Here is a 20,140-nt window from a genome sequence, read left to right as displayed (position 1 = left end):
GATTTTAGCTTCATTGTTATTCTTTGGGTTATCAACATCCATACTTCTATAAATATTAGAGGTTAAAGGGAAAGGTTTGGTGGCGTCTAGATTCAAACCTATGACTGAGGCATGTTACTCATCCTCTGTGTCTCTGTGTCCCCACCTACTAATGTAGGCAAGTGGTTGTTTTGATAATTAAAGTAATACGTGCTTGGCCCAGAGTAGGCACTCAAAGGTCAGCATTTATTTCTTAGCTCGTCCCAGTTATGAAAGCTCTTGTAATTCACTGTTCTTTCAACAAATATATCTCAAGCATAAAATTGAGAATGGTGATAAATAGAATATTGGAAGTGTGGTAGGTACTGTTTGGGAGGAGTGAGGGCAAATGGAGGGCAATCTACCCAGACTACTAAAGAGTATAATGGCACTGCATGTGTTTTTCCACTCTGACCATTCATTTCTGAACTAGATATGCAATTCTGAAACTGGGAGGTCTAGATTGCCCTACTAGGCACATGTACGTGACCCCAAGCTTGGTACCACTTTTCTCCCGTAGCGGAGCGAACAAGGAATGGCCAACCAGCCCAAACGCAGCCAGCTATCCCTAGACTACTGGGCAGCCTTCAAGCTCTGCCTGCCCATCAGGAGTGTCCCTTACTGGAAGGATAACCTGGAGGCCCTGTTCAAATCCTCCCTTGGCGTTTAAACTGAACACCTAACAGCAAAGCAGTCATTTTATACAGAAGATACAAATTCTAGCCTTACAAAAGGAAAGAGGAGGGGTGTAAGAGGAGAGGCAACTTCACCAACAGACCCTAATCACTGCCTCTGGTGCAGGTAGGTTTCCCCAGACCCAGACAGCTGGCCAATGACGTCACCCTTACTCACACTGACTCTAGTCAGCAACAGCCATCCAATTGGAGGTTCAGGTCCATCATTTCACATAGGTCCCTTTGCTGTAAAAACAAATTCATTTGTTCTGGAGGGTTCACTCGACATTAAAGACCTATTACAGACATGCCAAACATTGTCCTATGAAGTTTATAGAAAGTTAAAAGATACAAAGGAAAATGTTACTGGTGGATAAAATCACAAGCTGTAATAAAAGTAGAGGCTAATAGGGGCTCCTGGCTGGTTCAGTTGGTGGAGCGTGCGACTTGATCTTGGGGTTATGAGTTTGAGCCCCATGTTGGGTGTAGAGATTACTTAAAAATAAAATCTTAAAAATAAAAAATTAAAAAGTAGAAGCTAATAGTACCAGCATGCAAGTTAGAAAAATCAATGTAAGCTTATGACTTTAGAAATATAATTTTTTAGCCCTTACTCTGATACTAATTTCCACCAAAAGGAACATGAACTCCATGTAAGGTTATTGAGTCCATATCTTGGGATAAGAAGAATCAAAATGTGTCTGAATTATCTGGTAGCCAGAAACCAAAAAACATTTGAAGATAGGGATGATACTGAAAGAACAAGGGAATCATCTTCAAGGGTGTCCTGCTGTCTAGTTTGGGATAAACAGTATTATTTGGACATGATGAGTATATGAGCAGCCATTAGTTCATAATGATACTCCGAGAAAAGGTCATTTAAGTTATGAAAAAGCCAATACAAAAAAGGCAAAGACAAGGTTAGTATTTTATTGTAATAAATATGGACATTTATCTTTTATTGTAGATGACTGTATATACACGGGAATAAAACAGATCAGCCTTTGGTCACACCTTGTAGTTCAGGTAGAAAGATTGGGCGGGGGGGGGGGTCCAACTGTTACACAACGCTGCTGTTCATAACAAAGGATTCAAGTGTGAGTTCTAAAACTAGCCAAAAGTTCTACAGAAGATGGTTAATTTCTAAGAGAAACTTTATGGTCTCTAAATGTTCCTTCTCAGTTTTTTACTTAATTCTTTTTAACTGCTATACAAAATTCTTCAGTAACTCAAGTACAACGTAGTATCTAATCATAATAAAGTTTAATAACTGATACAGCTGCTAGACCCTCATTTTTTTCACCACAGTTCTCTCGGCTATTCTCTCTCATGCTAAGGGAGCAGAACCACAGCCAAAATCTTGGCCCCAGAAGGAGACTATCAAGGATGCTGCTGCCAGGCCACGTCAGGCTCTGCTGGCCCCACTTCTAGTGGGCATCCCATCTGCCGTGTCCCCACAAGTGAAACGCACTCTGCCTGCCTGTGTCTCTGGGCCATTCGTCCAGGCTTAAAGTCCCAGGTAGGATGATCCAATTGGCCAAGTTTAGGTCCCCCCCACCACCTCCCCAGCTCACAGCCAGGGGTCAAGGGAGAACAGGAATATGGCCTCGCACTCTGGAGAGTGTGACACTGCCTCTCACACAGTAGTGGGTGCCCTTTGCGCGCTGAGGGGATTCCCATGCCCGGGAGCCGCCGTGTGACAAGGGTCCGATCCCACAGCTCGAGTGACCAGTGCAGCTGCAAGTAGTTCAGGAAGATGAATAAAACCCCAGTTGTTTTTTGAGTTTTGGGGTTTTTTTAAGTTCATGTTCCTATTAACACTGACAGTTCCTCTAGGCCTGTCTCCCTGCGCTGCTTTTTTACCAATTACCTCGGTAACATAAATTCTTGCCCCCTCCTCTACTGTTTAAGAGACAGGCTCTGACAGCCATCTTCCGCTGACCATGTCAGCCTTTTACTTACCACAACATAAGGCCATTTTCCTTTGTCTGGAGCCAACTGGTTTTTAATTTTTTTAAATATTTATTTAAGTAATCTCTACATCCAATGTGGAGCTCAAACTCATGACCCCGAGATCAAGAGTCGCACACTCTTCCAACTGAACCAGCCAGGCGGCCCTGGAGCTGATAGTTTAATTAACATTTTTAAATTAATTTGTAAGAAACAATCCAAATGTCCATCAGCTAATGAATCGATAAAGAATATGTGGTCTTTCCATACAATAGAGTGTTACTATCACTGAAGGAAATGAAGCACTGATACATACAACATGGATGAACCTTGAAACATGCGAAGTGAAAGAATCCAGTCACATATGACCATATCTATAATTCCATTGATATGGAAGGTCCAGAAGAAGAAAATCCATACAGACACAGACTAAATTAGTAGTTGCCCAGGGCCATGGGGATAGATGTACTCTGAGGGTGAGGACTAAAGGATACAGGGTTTCTGTTAGGTAAGGAGAATGTTCTAGAATTGATTGTGGAGATGGTTGCATGACCCCATGGACATATTTAAAGCCACTCAACTGTATTTTTTAAATGGATAAACTGTGTGGCATATGAATTATATCCCCGTAAAACTGTTTTCCAAAACAAAAGCTACAACTCCTAACATCACTGTAAAAACATTAATTCAGGGGCGCCTGGGTGCCTCAGTTGTTAAACGTCTGCCTTCAACTCAGGTCATGATCCCAGGGTCCTGGGATCCACTGAGCCCTGCTGCAGGCTTCCTGCTCAGCAGGAAGCCTGCTTCTCCCTCACGCCCCCCCCCCCCCCCCGCTTGTGTTCCCTCTCTCATTGTGTCTCTCTGTCAAATAAATAAAAGCTTTAAAAAAAATTAATTCATAGTTTGGGGTTTTTTTAAGATTTTATTTATTTGTGAGAGAGAGCAGTAGCAGGGAAGGGGCAAAGGGAGAGGGAAAAGCAGGCTCCCCGCTGAACAGGGAGCCTGACAGGAGGCTCCATACCAGGACCCTGGGATCATGAGCTGAGCCGAAGGCAGACACTTAACCAACTGAGCCACCCAGATGCCCCTAATTCATAGTTTATTAAATACATCACGATTACATTTAATCCGATGTTATAAAATACATCACACATTTAAAATACTTCACATTCAGGGGATGTCTGGCTGGCTCATTCAGTCAATGGAGCATGTGACTCTTGATCTCAGGGTCATGAGTTCAAGCCCCCACATTGGGCGTGGAGCCTACTTTAAAAAAATAAATAAAATTTTAAAATAAAAAATCCTTCACATTCAGAATATGATGTCACTTAAATGAACATAAATAGAACTTCCATGCTTTGTGACAGAAATCATATTAAAGTTTGTCTTTCTGAACCGCAATCCTAATCCTCAATCCTCCATCTGTTAACCTGGTAATTCTCATGGGTAAATTTAGTACAAATGCTAACTCCTGAGCCCCACCTATATTCTAAGCATTGTGATAAAAGCATGAAGATTTAAATATTCCCAATTTCATTTTTTAAAAAAATGTTCACACATTGAAGTATTTGTGGGCACTCAGAATCAAACAGCATTTTAAATTTTTCTGCACCACTAAACTCCAAACTTTTACAGGAAAAAAATGTTTTGTTATAGCAATACCACTCAATCCCTTGACTGCTTCAGTTATGTGCAAAAACAAAACAAGATCTATCACCAAAAATCATTTTAAATTAAATATTCAGCTGACAAATCTATTAGGTCGTCCTTCACTTTTGTTGAAAGCCAAGTATTGAAAACCTTCCAGATTTATAAAGGATTTATTTTGCTTTCTCAGCATCCACAGCAAATCAGCCTTTTCCGGTGTGCCTTTGTTTGGTGCCCTGAGGGTGGTCACAGCACCCTAGTAAGAATCAGGATGTGTGCAAGGTGTGCCTTTCTTTTGCAAAATGAGGGAATACTGTTCAGAGGGAAGTGGGACTCCTCTGAACCTTCAAGGATTGTGACTGACCTCCCGGATACCACTCCTAGCTCATTAGCTCAGAGAGGGAGCTTAGGTTCTGGAACTGAGTGGGTAGGAGAGTGTAGACAATTTAGGTAATTAGAGTGCACAACTCACAGAGCTCCGCAGCACTAGCATACTTGGCAATTGAGTGAGAGAAAGGCCTTCAAAGGAGCCTGAAAATGAACCAGCAGTGCAGTTGGGGGCCCAGGAGAGAGGGATGCCGCCGAAGGTAGGGGAAGGGTGTCTCAAGGAACAGGGAATGAGCTTCTGCTTCCTTTCTCCTAGAGGCCAAGTTAGAAATAGCTACCGCCGCCCCATGATGCACCTTTCAGCAAGCCAGAAATCCCAGCATCTTACACCCATTCCCTTGCCCCAAGGCTCTGGGGCCCCAAGCGTGCTCGCCAGAATGCAAAACATCCCTGATAGCCCTGAAGGAGGCGAGGAGGAGGCAGTGTGCGCCTGGAGTGAGATCTGCAGGACAGGTGCGTCCAGCCAGAGGAAACTGAGGACACTAAAGCCTCCACTTTGCTTTTAGAGTTTTCCATCTGGGAAGCCACAGTTTAGGATAATACAAATTCCTGGAGTCCACTGAACGAACGTATGAGGATCACACAACCTGGGTATCGGTCTGCTCAGGCTGCTGTAACAAAATACCACAGACTGGGACTTAACCCAGAAATTACTCTTTCACGGTTCTGGATGCTGGACGTTCAAGATCAATGTTTCTAAGGCCACTTTCTCACTGCGTCCTCACCTAGCCTTTCCTTTGTGTGCACATGCATTCCCGGTGTCCCTTGGTGTGTCCAGATTGCCTCCTCTCATAAGGACACCAGTCAGATTGGATTAGGGGGCACCCCAGTGGCCTGATGTTAATTGCTCCTTTAAAGGCCCAATTTCCTATTTCCTACATTCTGAGGTACTAGGGGGTTAGGAGGTTCAACATACAAATTTGGGAGGGGAAAAAACAATTGAGCCCCTAACAGCTATTATCTCCTCCCAAAATTTGTGCCAGCTTTCAGGCAGCCCTTCTGAGACACTGAGAGCCATGAACGCAGTGGCATCTCCTGGCCACTAGAACAGCCAGCCTGACCGCCATCGCGGCTTGGCTGTTGCTAGAGATCATGCTGAATGAGTGAGAGTAAACACTGTGGGGGTTCTCTGTAAATATTATTTTCTTCAAAAGAATGCTGGGATTTTTCTACATCGATACATATTGTTAAGTGAAAAGGGTAAAGGAAGGTATGTAAGTATACTGTGCTTCCATTTATATATTAAAGGGGAATGGGAGTAAAAGGGCATTCTTTTTTTTTTTTCTTTCTTTCTTTGAAAGGTAGAGAAGTGGGGAGAGTTAGGGAGGGAGGGGACGGGGCAGGGGCAGAGAGAGACTCTTGAGCAGACTCCCCGCCAAGCACAGAGTCTGACATGGGGTTTGATCTCACAACCCCAAGATCACGACCTGAGTCAAAATCAAGAGTCAGATACTTAACCAAATGCACCACCCAGGTGCCCCAAGGGCATTCTTTTTTTTTTTTTTTTTTAAGATTTTATTCATTTACTTGAGAGAGAGAGTGCATGAGCATGAGTTGGGGGAGGGGCTTAAGGAGAGAGAGCAGCAGACTCTCTCTGAGCAGGAAGCCCAACATGGGGCTCGATCGCAGGACTCCAGGACCTTGACCTGAGCTGAAGGCAGACACCTACCAGACTGGGCCACCCAGTGGCGCCCCTGCGAGGCCATTCTTATGTGTTGATTATTTCTGCAAGGACAGCAGCTGGTACCATTGCCTCAACAAAAGGAGGGGAACAGGGATGAGAAGGGAGATTTTTCAGGTATATTTTGCTTTTTAAAACTAATACTCAATTTATTAAAGTTACACATTCAAAACTCAGCTTACATATCTTTTATTTTATTTCTTTAAATTTTATTTACTTTAAGTAACCTCCACGCCCAACATGGGGCTCAAACTCACCACCCCAAGATCGGGAGCCACATGCTCCTCTGACTGAGCCAGCCAGGCAACCCTATTTCTTAGTAAACATTAACCATTATTGTTAAGGGGACTTTGGTTAATAGTTGACTCCATTGACACATGAAAACACTTGAGGCTGAATTTTAAGTTTTCTGTGTTTGTTTTCTTTCGCAATACTTTTATCATCTGACTTAAGAATTCTCTGAGCATTACTTTGATACCTTGAAAACTTATAAGTTGATGGCTAAAATTCTCTTAGATATGCTGATAATATATGTAAACTTAGGAAGATTTCAATTTTTAAAAAAGATTTTATTTATTTGAGAGAGAGAGGGAGACAGTATGAGCAGGGTGAGGGGCTTTCCACTGAGCAGGGATCCTGATGTGGGGCTTGATGCGGGGCTTGATCCCAGGACTCCAGGATCATGACCTGAGCTGAAGGCAGATGCTTAACCAACAGAGTCACCCAGGTGCCCCAGGAAGATTTCAATTTTAAATCAAAGTCTAAATCACTTGGTTACACATTTTCAATTTTAATTTATGACTGCCATACGATTTTATTACATATGAATTTCTAAATATTAAACTATACAAAATACCGACTGTACTCTAATTTCTTAAAAATATTAACACTTTTAATTTTTCATTGAGATAGAATTCATAGTATAAAATTCAACCATTGAAATACAATTCAGTGATTTCTACAAAATTGACAAGGTTGTACAACAATAACCACTACCTAATTCCAGAACATTTTCATGACTCCAAAAGGAGAACCCTGTCTACCTGCATTCACTCATCTTTAGTATCTGGCTTCTTTCACGTAGCATGTTTTCAAGGTCCACCCGTGTTGTAATGTGTATCAGTACTTTATACATTTTTATGATGGAGTAATATTCAGTTGTATGCATATGGTGCATTTTGGTTTTTGTTTATCCATTCTTCAGTTGATGGACACGTGGTTATATCTACTTTTGGCCATCATAAATAATGCTGCTATGAATAGTTGTATACGTGTTTTTGTGTGGAAGTGTATTTCCAGTTCCCTTCGGTATATACCCTGGAGGAGACGTGCTGAGTCACGTGACAACACCATGTTTAACTTTTTGAGTAACTGCGGTTTTCTTTTTCTTTTTTTTTTTTAATTTTATTTATTTATTTGTCAGAGAGAGAGGGGAGAGAGAGAGACAGAGAACAAGCACAAGCAGGGGAGTGGCAGGCAGAGAGAGAAGCAGGCTCCCCACGTAGCAAGGAGCCACATGCGGGACTCAATCCCAGGACCCTGGGATCATGACCTGAGCTGAAGGCAGACACTTCACCCACTGAGCCACCCAGGCGCCCCTGCGAACTGTTTTCTACAGGGGTTGTTCCATTTTACATTCTCACCAGCAATATGTGAGGGTTTTGGTTTCTCCTCACCAACACCTGCTATGGTCTGTCATTCTGATTGCTAAACCACTATGTTATCAAGGATGTGGAGTAACAGGTATTCCCAGATAGGCTGGAGTGCAAATTGATTCATCCTTTTCTGAATATAATTTAGCAAAATTTGTTTATTCAGAAAATACACTGGCCCCTTTCCACAGCTGTACCTAGAGATTGGGCTCATTCTCTTTCCAGGCTGCAAAGCGAGGGATGTTTCATGATTTATGTTTCCAATCTCCTATAGTTATTTGATCCCACCCTTTAAATTATTTTAAAATTTTGTTTGTTATTATAGTGATTCAAAGGAAAATCTTAGACTCCCTCTCTTAAGATTTTCAGAGGTAAACAAGATCCTAAAGTTTGTGTGAAACATTTTTATGCTGAGCATGGCCTTTTAAATGGACAATTTATTGATTAAGAACATTCTGTCATTGCTACTTATGTATTTTTATTGTTAATGGTTTGGAGTAAAAGATCTTATTTTTCTTACTTAGCAGGATTTTACTTCTGGACCTAGAGAAGAGAAAGGAATTGTTTTGTAGTTTAACTCTTTGATAAGCCACGTGGCATCAGGAATGAGACAGACACCACCATCTCCCCAACACACACACATGCTTGCAAGGCACCCAGTTGAAGATAAGAAATGATCCTTGAAAGGCTGGGTGAAGTGGCAAACTTCAGTGCTTCAGTGCTTCCTGCATGAAGTGCTGAAACTTGGAGTGCATTTTAGAGAAGACAAGGCAGGGAGAAGCAAGGAGATGAGAGGTGTAAGGTACCTGACTGGGCCTGGGAACAGAACAGGTATGTGCTGGCAACTTTTAGGAAGTTTTCCTTGGTGGCTTTGAATGGAACCCTCCCTTCTGTGTCCTCTAAAAAATCTTCAATGAAATGTCAATTTTGATTTTGTTTATTTATATTTTTAAAAGATTTTATTTATTTAACAGAGAGAGTGAGAGAGCACAAGCAGGGGGAGCAGCAGAGGGAGAGGGAGAAGCAGAGTCCCTGCCAAGCAGGGAGCCAGATGTGGGCTCCATCCCAGGACCCCGGGATCATGACGTGAGCCAAAGGCAGACACTTAACCAACTGAGCCACCCAGGTGCCCCTGAAATGTCCGTTTTTCACTGATTACTTTATAAAATGAAGAAAAGAGCCCAGGCCTGCCTAGGGCGGAACGACACAGGAATGAGGCTCCGAAGAGTGTTACTGGGAAATGATTTCTTGTTCTTAGTACTTTTGTCAGCTGATGATTTGGACACAAATAATACATTTAAAAATCTACTAACTGACTTAACGAAGGTCTGGTACTTCTAATTACATTCTGAAACAAATTCCTTTCGGAACTGAGGTGGTTATTTTAGAAAGCCACATGCCAAACCAGTATGCAAACACTCTAGCACTTTCTTTCCCTTTTGCAGCATGTCATCATGTTTGCCCTCCGGATAGGGAGGCTTATAGGAAAAATCTTGCACTAACTGTGCAGATTAAATCTGCAGATTTAGACTGGCAGAAAAATCTGCCACAAACTGTGTGGCCTTGGGCAATTGTGACCACCAAAATGTTCCCACCATTTTGTGTTCTCATGAGGGTTCCAGCTTCTCCACATCCTGGCCATCGCTTGTTATTTTGTTTGGTTTTGTCTGATAGCAGCCATCCTAATGGGTGTGAGGTGCTCTCTCACTGTGGTTTTGATTTGCATTTCCCTAATGATTGGTGGTGCTGAGCTTCTCCACATATGCTTGTTGGCCATTTGTATATCTACTTTGGAGAGAGGTCTTTTCAAGTCCTTTTGGCCTATTTTTAATCCACTGAATTTTTATTTTTTTTTTTAAGATTTTATTTATTTATCTGACAGAGAGAGAGACAGCCAGCGAGAGAGGGAACACAAGCAGGGGGAGTGGGAGAGGAAGAAGCAGTCTCCCAGTGGAGGAGCCTGATGTGGGGCTCAATCCCAGAACTCCGGGATCACACCCTGAGCTGAAGGCAGATGCTTAACGTCTGAGCCACCCAGGCGCCCCACGGAATTTTTAAAACTATTTTTATAGTTTTATATAGTTGGAATCATATATGGAGCCTTTTCAGATTGGTTTCTTTCACTTAGCAATATGCATTTAAGGTTCTTCCTTGTCTTTTCAAGGCTTGATAGCTCAATTACTTTTTATCACTGAATAATATTTTATTGTATGTATGAACCACAGTTTATTCATTTACTGAAGGACATCTTGGTTCCTTCCAATTTTTGGCAATTATGAATAAATTTTTAAAAAAATTACGAAGTACCTAAACAGAAGTTGCAAGAATACCAGAACCTTCCAAATAACCTTTACCCAGATTTTCCAATTAGCATTTCACTCTATCTGGTTTATTGTTTGCTCTCTTTCTCCCTTGCTCTGTACATGCATTTCTTTTTTTTTTTTTTTTAAGATTTTATTTATTTATTTGACAGAGATAGAGACAGCCAGCGAGAGAGGGAACACAAGCAGGGGGAGTGGGGGAGGAAGAAGCAGGCTCATAGCAGAGGAGCCTGATGTGGGGCTCGATCCCATAACGCCGAGATCACGCCCTGAGCCAAAGGCAGACGTTTAACCGCTGTGCCACCCAGGCGCCCCCATGCATTTATTTCTAAATCACTGGAGAGTAATTTGCAGACATCATATCCCTTTCTCCATAAATATTTCAACATGTATTTCCTAAGAACAAAGACAGAAACACTCGCTCACTGTAGATATCTCCCAGAGTAGATAATTAAACCTCGCTGTCAAGAACAGAAATTATGTGATTCTTTAATTTCACTTAATACAAGAAATGTTATTTATTTAAGCAGGAAGGGCACCTTCAAAAAGAGTTTGGGCAACAAACTGCATTTATATACTCATTTCCTGTGCTCTTCTATTCAGGATAGCATGGACCGAATGATCTAGTATCACCTCACTAGAGCTGAGGTGTCTCTGGATGACGAGCCCTAAGACAAAAAGGGCATTTAGGGGGCATTCCTAGAGAGTGGGCTTTTTGAGCGGAAGCCGCCTCACATCTCATTACAAAGCTGTTTTGGAATTCCATTTGCCTTAAAACCTATTCTCTCTATAAAGCATCTTGGATGATTCTCTAGCAAATAGTGTTAATGTGACAGTTTTAATGTGTTTAGAGTTTTATTGCTCAAATCTTTGACAACTGGTAAGCAGTGAAAGGAGGAAAACCCTCCATATACTGGTCTTTTTTTTTTTTTTAAGATCATATTTATTTGAGAGAGAGAGCAGGGTGAGAGGTAGAGGGAGAAGCAGGCTCTCCACTGAGCAAAGGGCCCAACTCAGGCCTTGATCCCAGGACTCTGGGATCATGACCTAAGCCGAAGGCAGACACCCAACTGACTGAGCCACCCAGGGGTCCCCATATACTTACTGGTCTTTTTAACTTATCACAACATCTAGACTGACTATAGTTAACAATTTTGTACTGTATACTTGAAATTTGCTAGAGGAGTAGATCTTATGTGTTTTTACAAGGAAGGAAGGAAGGAAGGAAGGAAGGGAGGGAGGGAGGGAGGGAGGGAGAGAGAGAGAAAGAAAGAAAGAAAGAAAGAAAGAAAGAAAGAGGGAAAGAAAGAAAGAAAGAAAGAAAGAAAGAAAGAAAGAAAGAAAGGAAAAGAAAGAAAGAAAGAAAGAAATATACGTATATATTCACAATATATACGTATATCAAATTATCAAACTGTACACCTAAAATATATAAAATTTTTATTTGTCAATTAGACCTCAATAAAGCTGGACACAAATTCTGAAGGGTGAGAAAAGCAGAGAGTAGCCATGCTGTAAAGTAGTGATTTCAATAAACATGGTGAATAAATGTAATATGGGTTAGAAACAATTCAAATCTCGGTTCCCAGACTGACAGTGTGCTTTTGTTTACCCCCCAGTGGCCTGCAATTAGCTGGAGGTATAGACATTAGTCACAATTTCAAGTAACAGAAAGTGCTCTGGATCAGCACCAGTCAAATTCAGGCTCAAGTGACAATTATAAATCATCACATTAATTCCATGCCAAAAATGAAAATCAGGGGCGCCTGGGTGGCACAGCGGTTAAGCGTCTGCCTTCGGCTCAGGGCGTGATCCTGGAGTTATGGGATCGAGCCCCACATCAGGCTCCTCTGCTATAAGCCTGCTTCTTCCTCTCCCACTCCCCCTGCTTGTGTTCCCTCTCTCGCTGGCTGTCTCTCTCTCTGTCAAATAAATAAATAAAATCTTTAAAAAAAAAAAATGAAAATCAAACGTCATGGGTGGGAGAGGGCAGTTTACCACTGGTCAAGTCCCACAGATGCTGTGTGTGGCCCACACAGGAAGGTTTGATAACTGGTTTACCTAGCTGGGAAGAGAGAAAAGGAGAAGCTATCCAAATGAATGTGAATCTTCTTTTCCATGGTACCTTTCCCTAATCCCCCCTAGACTGTAGAGTATTGTTGTGTTATGTAAATTAACCCACTGCTTTAAAAGCTGAAACTCTACATCAAACTCTTTTTAAGAGATTTTATTTATTTATTTATTTATTTGAGAGAGAGAGAGAGAGAGAGAGAGACAGAGCACCAGTGGGAGGGGGGCAGGGGGCAGGCAGAGGGAGAGGCAGGCAGGGAATCCAACTCGGGGCTTGATCCCAGGACCCCAGGATCATGACCTGAGCGGAAGGCAGACTCTTAACCGACTGAGCCACCGAGGTGCCTCAGCATCAAACTCTTTCTTCAGCAAATAGTTTAAAAATGAATGAAGATGGCACCCAGAGGGGCGTCTGGCTGGCTCAGTCGGTAGAGCATGCAACTCTTAATCTCAGGGTCGTGAGTTCAAGCCTCACACTGGGCGTGAGGCCTACTTAAAATAAAAAAATAAAAAATAATTTAAAAAAGAGGCCACCCAGTAAGGAAAGCATATTCACAGTGGTTCTAGGAACTGTAGCTCCAGAAGTTACCATTTGCAAGCGTCAATGGACAATACGTGGTTTTAGGATGCAGACTGAACCATAAGTCAAGCTTCAGGAAGAGTGATTTTTGGTTACTATGGTAACTTACTGGCAATAAATCAACTTTTTGCAGTTATCACAGAACCAGCAAACAGAAGAGAAGAAAAAAAAGAAAAGACATGATTAAACAGAGCCCTTGGAGCTCCTGGCTGGCTCAGTCGCTGGAGCCTGCAACTCTTGATCTCAGGGGAGGGAGCTCAAGCCCCACACTGGGTGTAGCGATTACTTAAAAATAAAATATCAAAAATTAAAAAAAGGAAAGAGTACATATAGAGAACGGGAAAGCAAATGTGGCAACTCTTGGTAGATGAACCAATACCCAGAAACCGGCTACCTCCACATTTCTTATACATGAGAAAAATAATTCCCTGAATTAGTTAGATAGTTCGCATTTTGCAGCTGCAAATGTTCTTAATGGATTATTCAGCCAACTCCAATTCACCTTCTTCAAGTACAGAATCACACTATAAAACTGACACTCTGAGAGAAATGGACTTAACAGTTCTAGTAACTTACAAAACGCACTTAACTACATGGTGATAAAGTATAGTAACTCCTGAAGTGCAAACATCAAAACGAGATTTGTGGTAAGCGCTTTGTAAAATACAAAGTGCTATACAAATATGAGTAGTTTTTAAAACTGTGTTTATGCTTTTTTTCCTACTTTTAGGCTGTGTTTAAGATGTTGGCCAGAAAAGTTAACACTGCAGAAACACTATTTTGTTTCACACAGAACTCTTTAAATTCATTGTTTGCTATTAAGGAAATCCCTCTGCATCAGTATTTAAGTCTTTCTCTGTGCAACTACACAGGAGGTAGCAAATTGTTACACTGTCTATAATTCAGAAGCTTAGAAAGGCCAGTACCTATTTCTGGCTCCTTTTAGGAGGCATAGTTATAATAAAATACATTGCTTAATGCTCCAGATATCGTGCGAACTGGCTTACATACTTTGTGTAACTCTCACAAAATTCAGTGCGTTTGATACATTTATTATTTCATCATCTGTAAAATGAGGAAAATAACTACACTTATCTCATAGGGCTGTTCTAAGGATTAAAAGAGGCGCCTAGGTGGCTCAGTCGTTAAGCGTCTGCCTTTGGCTCAGGGCCTAATCCCAGGGTCCTGTGATCGAGCGCCGCATCCAGCTCCTCAGCTGGGAGCCTGCTTCTTCCTCTCCCACTCCCCATGCTTGTGTTCTCTCTCGCGCGGGCTGTCTCGCTCTGTCAAATAAATAAATAAAATCTTTTAAAAAAAGAGAGAGACTAAACAAAAAACACTTAGCACAGTAGCTGGCAAAAAGTAAATGCTAAATATACATTTACCATTTATTGGTATGGTAGCCTTATTTTACTGGTAAACAGACACAGAGAAAAGCAATTTTCTGCCTTTTTCTATCTTTTTTTAAATACCTCCCGTTCAGGAGGGGGAAAGAGGAAATCCCCATGACAGTGGCTGAGCTTCAAAGCCAGGAGACCCCTGTTTTTATCTGAAGCTCGACTGTCCTCACCCCCTTCCTACAAACGCCTGGCTAAGCGAGGTGCTCAATGAGTACTTGCTGAATTAACGAAAGACTAGGTTTCTAGCCTGGGTTAGCTAGATCTTTCTGGGTTGGATAGAACTTTCACGTCTCTGGCTGGTGCCCCATCTGCAGACCCGGAAGAGGACGTTCAGGTCCTGTTCGGGGAAACGACTTCGTCGTCCCTTCTCAAAAGCAAGTCACCGAGGGCCGTCACCGCGGAACCACTGTGACTTCAAAGGTCCCAACCTACACTCACCACTCTCTGCAATGGAGTCTGCCCGCCCTGGTTCAGGCCATCGCCACATTTCCACCGCCCCCGCCTCCTTCCGGGAAGGCCCTGGCGCTCCGCACTTCCTCGCGAACTACACCTCCCACAATCCCAATCGGCCGGACCCCCCCCCCCGCTGGAGGTGGGAGCGGAGGCGGGGCGTATCGCCCGGGGCGGGGCGGAGCCTTCTGAATTGTCCTGCCTGTGTGCCCCAGGGTAGAGTTCGTTTTAGGAGAGATTCCTGGGTTCCCTGTTAAAGTAGGACCTCTGTCCCGATTAGGTCCGATTCTGTCCTCCGTCCCCACTGTGGTCCCCTCAGGGTAAGACGACAGATGGTCCAGTCCAGCGGAGACACTCCCCCCGGGCCGCTGCGAGACCGGCAGAGCGAAGGGCAGATCGCGCACGCATGCGCGGAGGCGCAGCAATGGGGGCGGGAGCCGCTAAGCCCCTTCCCCAAGGCTGTGAAGGTGAGTAGGGGGCGGGGCGGGCGTGTCCCGTGTCAGGACTGACCACTGCCCCGCATTGGCCCACCTTCGGCTCAGCCACCACCGTCCCAACTCTAAAAGCCGTTGACCCCAACTGTCCAGAAAATAGGGGTCCCCAGGAGCTCAATTTTAGCGTTTGTACATCAAAATCCCACTCCCAATTAAACCACTTCTGGCATTTCATTGCCATTATCTAGGTATGAGTTGTTCTCTTCTACTAGACCATGCGTTTTAAAAAATAACAGCAAACGTGTCGGGAGGGCCCACCTTTCATCTTGGTTTTCTAGCATGTGGCAAGCAGCTCCTTCTTGGTAAAGTAGGGAGCTTAAAGTCCGTTGGACACTTGCTTCTGTTCAATTTAGTGTCAGACTGGGTACATACTTGTTCGTGTCCTCTGGTTCGTGCATTTTAAGTCTCATGAGAAGACTCCTTGAGCTGATGAAGACAGTATTACACTGAAGATGCAGTGGAGGTGATGAAGTTTATAATCTGCGAGGGGTACAGAGAATTAAGCAAGCACCTTATTGTGCCTTAACCCTAACCATTTTTCTTACACCTTGCTGTGTGACCGGGTTAAGTTGCTTAACCCTCTGGGCTGACATTTTCTCATAAAATGAGAAGATTGGATTAGCTCTCTAAGAACCTGTCAGCTCTGGAAATTCTGTGGTTGCTTAGTGAGGAGTAGAATCCAGATTATATCACCATATGTTAATACGAAACACGATCAATTTCCATTTCTCTGCTAACATAAGAGAACTATAGCTATAAGCATTTGGCAGCAGCATTACAAAGAACTGCCCCTTATTGTACCTGTAATTTCCTTATTGCTGAAAATATGAGACTTGCAGATAATACAAATTTCTTCACTGTATATTTGTTGTCTGTTTATAGACCATCACTAGGAAGATCTCTGGGTATAATTATGAACACGATGTATGGGACAATGGCTCAAATCTTAAGATCTCATCTGATAACTGTTTCAATCATATCTAATAGAATGAAAATGCTCCCATATCTTGGTGTCATTAGAAATAGAATGATGTCAACTCATAAATCCAAAAAGAAGATGAGAGAATATTATAGGCTGCTAAATCTGGATGAAGGATGCTCTGCGGATGATGTCAGGGAATCTTTTCGTAAGCTTGCCAAGCAATACCACCCAGATGGGGGCTCTAGTACTGCGGATTCTGCAACATTCGTAAGGCTCGAAGAAGCTTATAGGAAGGTGCTTTCCCACGTGCTAGAACAAACAAATGCCCGACAGAATAAAGTTGAAGAAGCAGAGGAAGAAGAAGACAAAGTCAAATATAAAACACCCCAACACCGGCATTATTTAAGTTTTGAAGGTATTGGTTTTGGAACTCCAAGTCAACGAGAGAAACAGTATAGGCAGTTTAGAGCAGACCGTGCAACCGAGCAGGCGATGGAATATCAGAAGCAGAAGCTACACAGCCAGTATTTTGCCGGTAGTTTAATTGTTAAAGATGTAAGACAGAGTAAAGAACAAAAGATAACTCAGGCTATAGAGCGTTTGGTGGAGGATCTCATTCAGGAATCAATGGCCAAAGGAGACTTTGACAATCTCAGTGGGAAGGGAAAACCTCTAAAAAAATTTTCTGGCTGTTCATATATTGATCCCATGACTCACAACCTGAACAGAATATTGATAGATAACGGATACCAACCAGAATGGATCCTAATGCAAAAGGAAATAAAGGAAACCATTGATCAACTCAGAGAGGCGATTTTAGTGTCAAGGAAAAAACTTGGGAATCCAATGACACCAAGTGAACAGAAACAGTGGAACCAAGTTTGTGAGCAGTTTCAAGAAAACATCAGAAAACTCAACAAGCGAATTAATGATTTTAATTTAATCGTTCCCCTCCTGACCAGGCAAAAAGTCCATTTTGATGCACAGAAAGAAATTGCCAGAGCCCAGGAAGTATATGAGACCCTTATAAAAACAGAAGCAGTGACCGATAAAAACCCAAACAACACTGATCAGGGAGAAGGGGAGAAAATACCTGAAGTCAAGACAGGTTTTTTTAACTGGATGAATATGTGGAAATTTATTAAAATATGACCACTTAAATATTCACAGTACTGCCCCACACCATTTTCAGTTGTGCCGACATCACACACAGAGGCTGAGATTTATTGCTGTGCCGAGTGAGAACTGGAATATCAGTTGAGAGGTGAGAACTGCGAGTCTTTGTACTTTTCACCAAACGAATCCCATCTCCAGTGATGTGTGAGTGAGAAAGCTGTCAGAAACTGAGCCTGAGAAACGTTCAACCAGCTTTGCTCTGAGGATGTTGCAAGAAAAGGAGAGAACTTCTCGGAAAACAATTGAACCCATTCTGGAGTTTAAATGTCAGTTATGGGTGAAATGAGTTAGGACAAGGACTCAGACTGGGAATCATGTAAAAGGGATCCCAAAAAGTCTTAGTGCAGTTTTCAGCTCTAATAAAAACAGTTGCTGTTGCCATCTTCAAACAGTTACTGAAACAAACAACAAACCTTAAAAAGTATTACAAAAATCACAAAACTAAGGAAGTATGGACTGTAGGCAAGCAAACCTTCAAATGATGAATGTTTTTTGCAAGCTTGCTGCGTTTATATCCCTAGGGTTATTGAAGCTTACAACTGTTCTAAGACTTTTGGGACACTGTGGGTGGAAATGTTACGATCAGGAAATTAGCCCATGGAGTTACTGCACTCTTCCTTTTTTATAAAGACCTCTGTGGTACTGAATAATAATAATAATAATAATAATAATAATAATAATAATAATAATAAACCACAAAATACCTGAGTTGTACTTTTTCCTGCCTAACTTCATTATCTTGGCTGTAGAAATCCATCAGCCAAGCTAGTTGATATAGCTGTTCTAGAAATAGACTCCCATGGCCACTGTTAAAGAGTTTGGGTGTATTTTCTACCCTTTGGGGGGTAAAAAAAAAAAAAAATCCTTGGGCTAAGTGGGAACTTAAGGTCTCACTTCTGGCTTCATTTCTAAGTCTACCTGAAGGTTCTCTGTGTCATGTTTCGGATTCCCCAGGAGCTTTTTCCATATGAAAATCTCAGTGTAGAGGGGTGCCTGGGTGGCTCAGTCATTAGTCATTTTCCTTCAGCTCAGGGCTCAGAGTCCTGGGATCGAGCCCCATATCGAGCTCCTCTGCTGGGAGCCTGCTTCTTCCTCTCCCACTCCCCCTGCTTGTGTTCCCTCTCTCGCTGGCTGTCTCTCTCTCTGTCAAATAAATAAATAAAATTAAAAAAAGAAAAAGAAAAAAAAATCTCAGTGTAGGGATCTGATTTCCGGTCTGAAGAACCTTTTCATAAACAAAAAGGTGTCTGAATTTTGCACCAGTTTGCACTTTTGGCAAATGACAAGAGATTGACATTCATGAGATTGTTGCGTTCCATCCACTTTCAGAAAGTCTGACTTTTTTAGGTTTGCGTAATTGCGTAAGCCGCAGAATTGGGCAACTAGAAGAATACAGAGAGTGGTCAAATGGAGCAGATCTGTTTCCTTATTTAACTCAGAGTGCTGGCTTGTGGATGTGGTTCAGAAGGGGCACTTGCCACTCTGATTTTGAAAGAACACGTTATTTTGTAAAGTGCGTGATGGCTAAATAAAACTACATCTTCAAAGGAAATGTTAGGACTTGCTGCTTAGATGATGGGGTAATTAACTGGTATAAGATGTGATTATTTCACTGAATGAGTTATGTGGCTTCTGCAATGATGGCATTACTCTAAACAAAATTGTGAACAGTAGGAAATATAGCTACATAATAAGAACTATAGTTATTAAACATTTTAGAAGGCTGTGATTCTGTGAATCTTGTTAAGCATGGGAATTAGATGTATGACACCTGGTTGCATTGCAGGAACATAATACAAAGGAAGGCATCTTCAGTACTGGATAACGCAAAGGTTACCAGACAGCACTAGTAAATTCCTAATTTCAGCACAACACACTTTATGTTTGTAAATGTTGTCTGTATTAATAAGGTTAATAAAGTTCATTTTCATGATTATCCAATGGTCCCTTGTTATATAAACAACTACTAAGAATAATAACCGTATTTTTGGCTGATGTCCTGAATAAATTTTTTTTAGCTTTTTGATTGATGATATAAAAACTGTGAACAGAGATTATTCTTGTGAAGAAGGCAAATTCGCTTATGGAAAAACCGATTCACTAATTTAAGGAACTAAATTTCAGGCCAGAGAAAAGATTTTGGCCGGTTTGTCAGCGTTTGTTGAATTGTGATCCGACGCTTCTCTCTCCTCTGAGGCAGCCTTGACCTTTTCCTGTTAGCGTTTCACCTTGCAACTTTGCCACCTTTTCAGATGTGGTAGTACCGTCCAAACTCATTAATTGGCATGGATCAAGCTCTGCCTGATTCCCAGCCTTGCATTTCAGGCCTCCTTTCTTCAGACTCTGGTACCAGGACCCTGGCCGGGCACCCTGAGGATAGAGCCTCAGATCCCAGTGACTTCGGGCTCCCGGCCACGTGAAATGTTTTTTGCCCTCGTTCTGTGTACCTGAGGCTGGCTTGGTACCTCAAGGCTCTAGTTTTCTGTTCCTTGATAGAACAGATAGAATTGCAGTACTACTCCCTTTCAAGAGCTCTGCTCTTGGGGGTGGGGGGCCTCCCAGAGATGGGAGTCCCCTGTGACCTTGTCTGTATGATGGGGGCCTGCTACTTCCTGACTTACTTCCTTGCTGCCAACTGCCTGGGACCGCCATCACTGGGACCCAACCGCCATTTGGGACATTCTCGGTACCCCAGGCACCCCTCACGCTGATTTGCCT

The 20,140-nt window shown here is 42.4% G+C and overlaps 2 protein-coding genes and 1 long non-coding RNA gene across 3 annotated transcripts in view; 2 read left to right on the top strand and 1 right to left on the bottom strand.

Annotated features, from left to right (window-relative positions):
- Positions 1 to 14,016: 14,016 nt before the first annotated feature.
- LOC130542605 (uncharacterized) lies at positions 14,017 to 14,916 on the bottom strand. The gene is made up of 2 exons (XR_008957273.1): positions 14,819 to 14,916; positions 14,017 to 14,263 (listed from the first exon to the last, which is right to left on the bottom strand). It is a non-coding gene; the product is annotated as an uncharacterized LOC130542605 (long non-coding RNA).
- Positions 14,917 to 15,200: 284 nt separating this feature from the next.
- Positions 15,201 to 18,102, top strand: DNAJC28 (DnaJ heat shock protein family (Hsp40) member C28). The gene is made up of 2 exons (XM_026511449.4): positions 15,201 to 15,297; positions 16,207 to 18,102. Exon 2 carries the CDS (start codon positions 16,238 to 16,240, stop codon positions 17,396 to 17,398), a length of 1,161 nt encoding a protein of 386 aa, XP_026367234.2. The 5' UTR covers positions 15,201 to 15,297; positions 16,207 to 16,237; the 3' UTR covers positions 17,399 to 18,102.
- Positions 15,211 to 20,140, top strand: part of TMEM50B (transmembrane protein 50B) — a 51,556-nt gene continuing 46,626 nt past the window's right edge. Inside the window, exon 1 of the mRNA XM_026511587.4 lies at positions 15,211 to 15,297. The gene's annotated coding sequence lies outside the window, so the exon portion shown is untranslated. The remainder of the gene's footprint in view (positions 15,298 to 20,140) is intronic.

This window comes from Ursus arctos, unplaced genomic scaffold (genome assembly GCF_023065955.2).
Source record: "Ursus arctos isolate Adak ecotype North America unplaced genomic scaffold, UrsArc2.0 scaffold_4, whole genome shotgun sequence".
NCBI classification, from domain to species: Eukaryota; Metazoa; Chordata; class Mammalia; order Carnivora; family Ursidae; genus Ursus; species Ursus arctos.
This window is presented reverse-complemented; position numbering and strand designations above follow the sequence as displayed.

What these genes read in the sequence shown, in the direction of transcription:
- DNAJC28 (XM_026511449.4), top strand. Translation starts at nt 16,238, where the DNA reads ATGAACACGATGTATGGGACAATGGCTCAAATCTTAAGATCTCATCTG.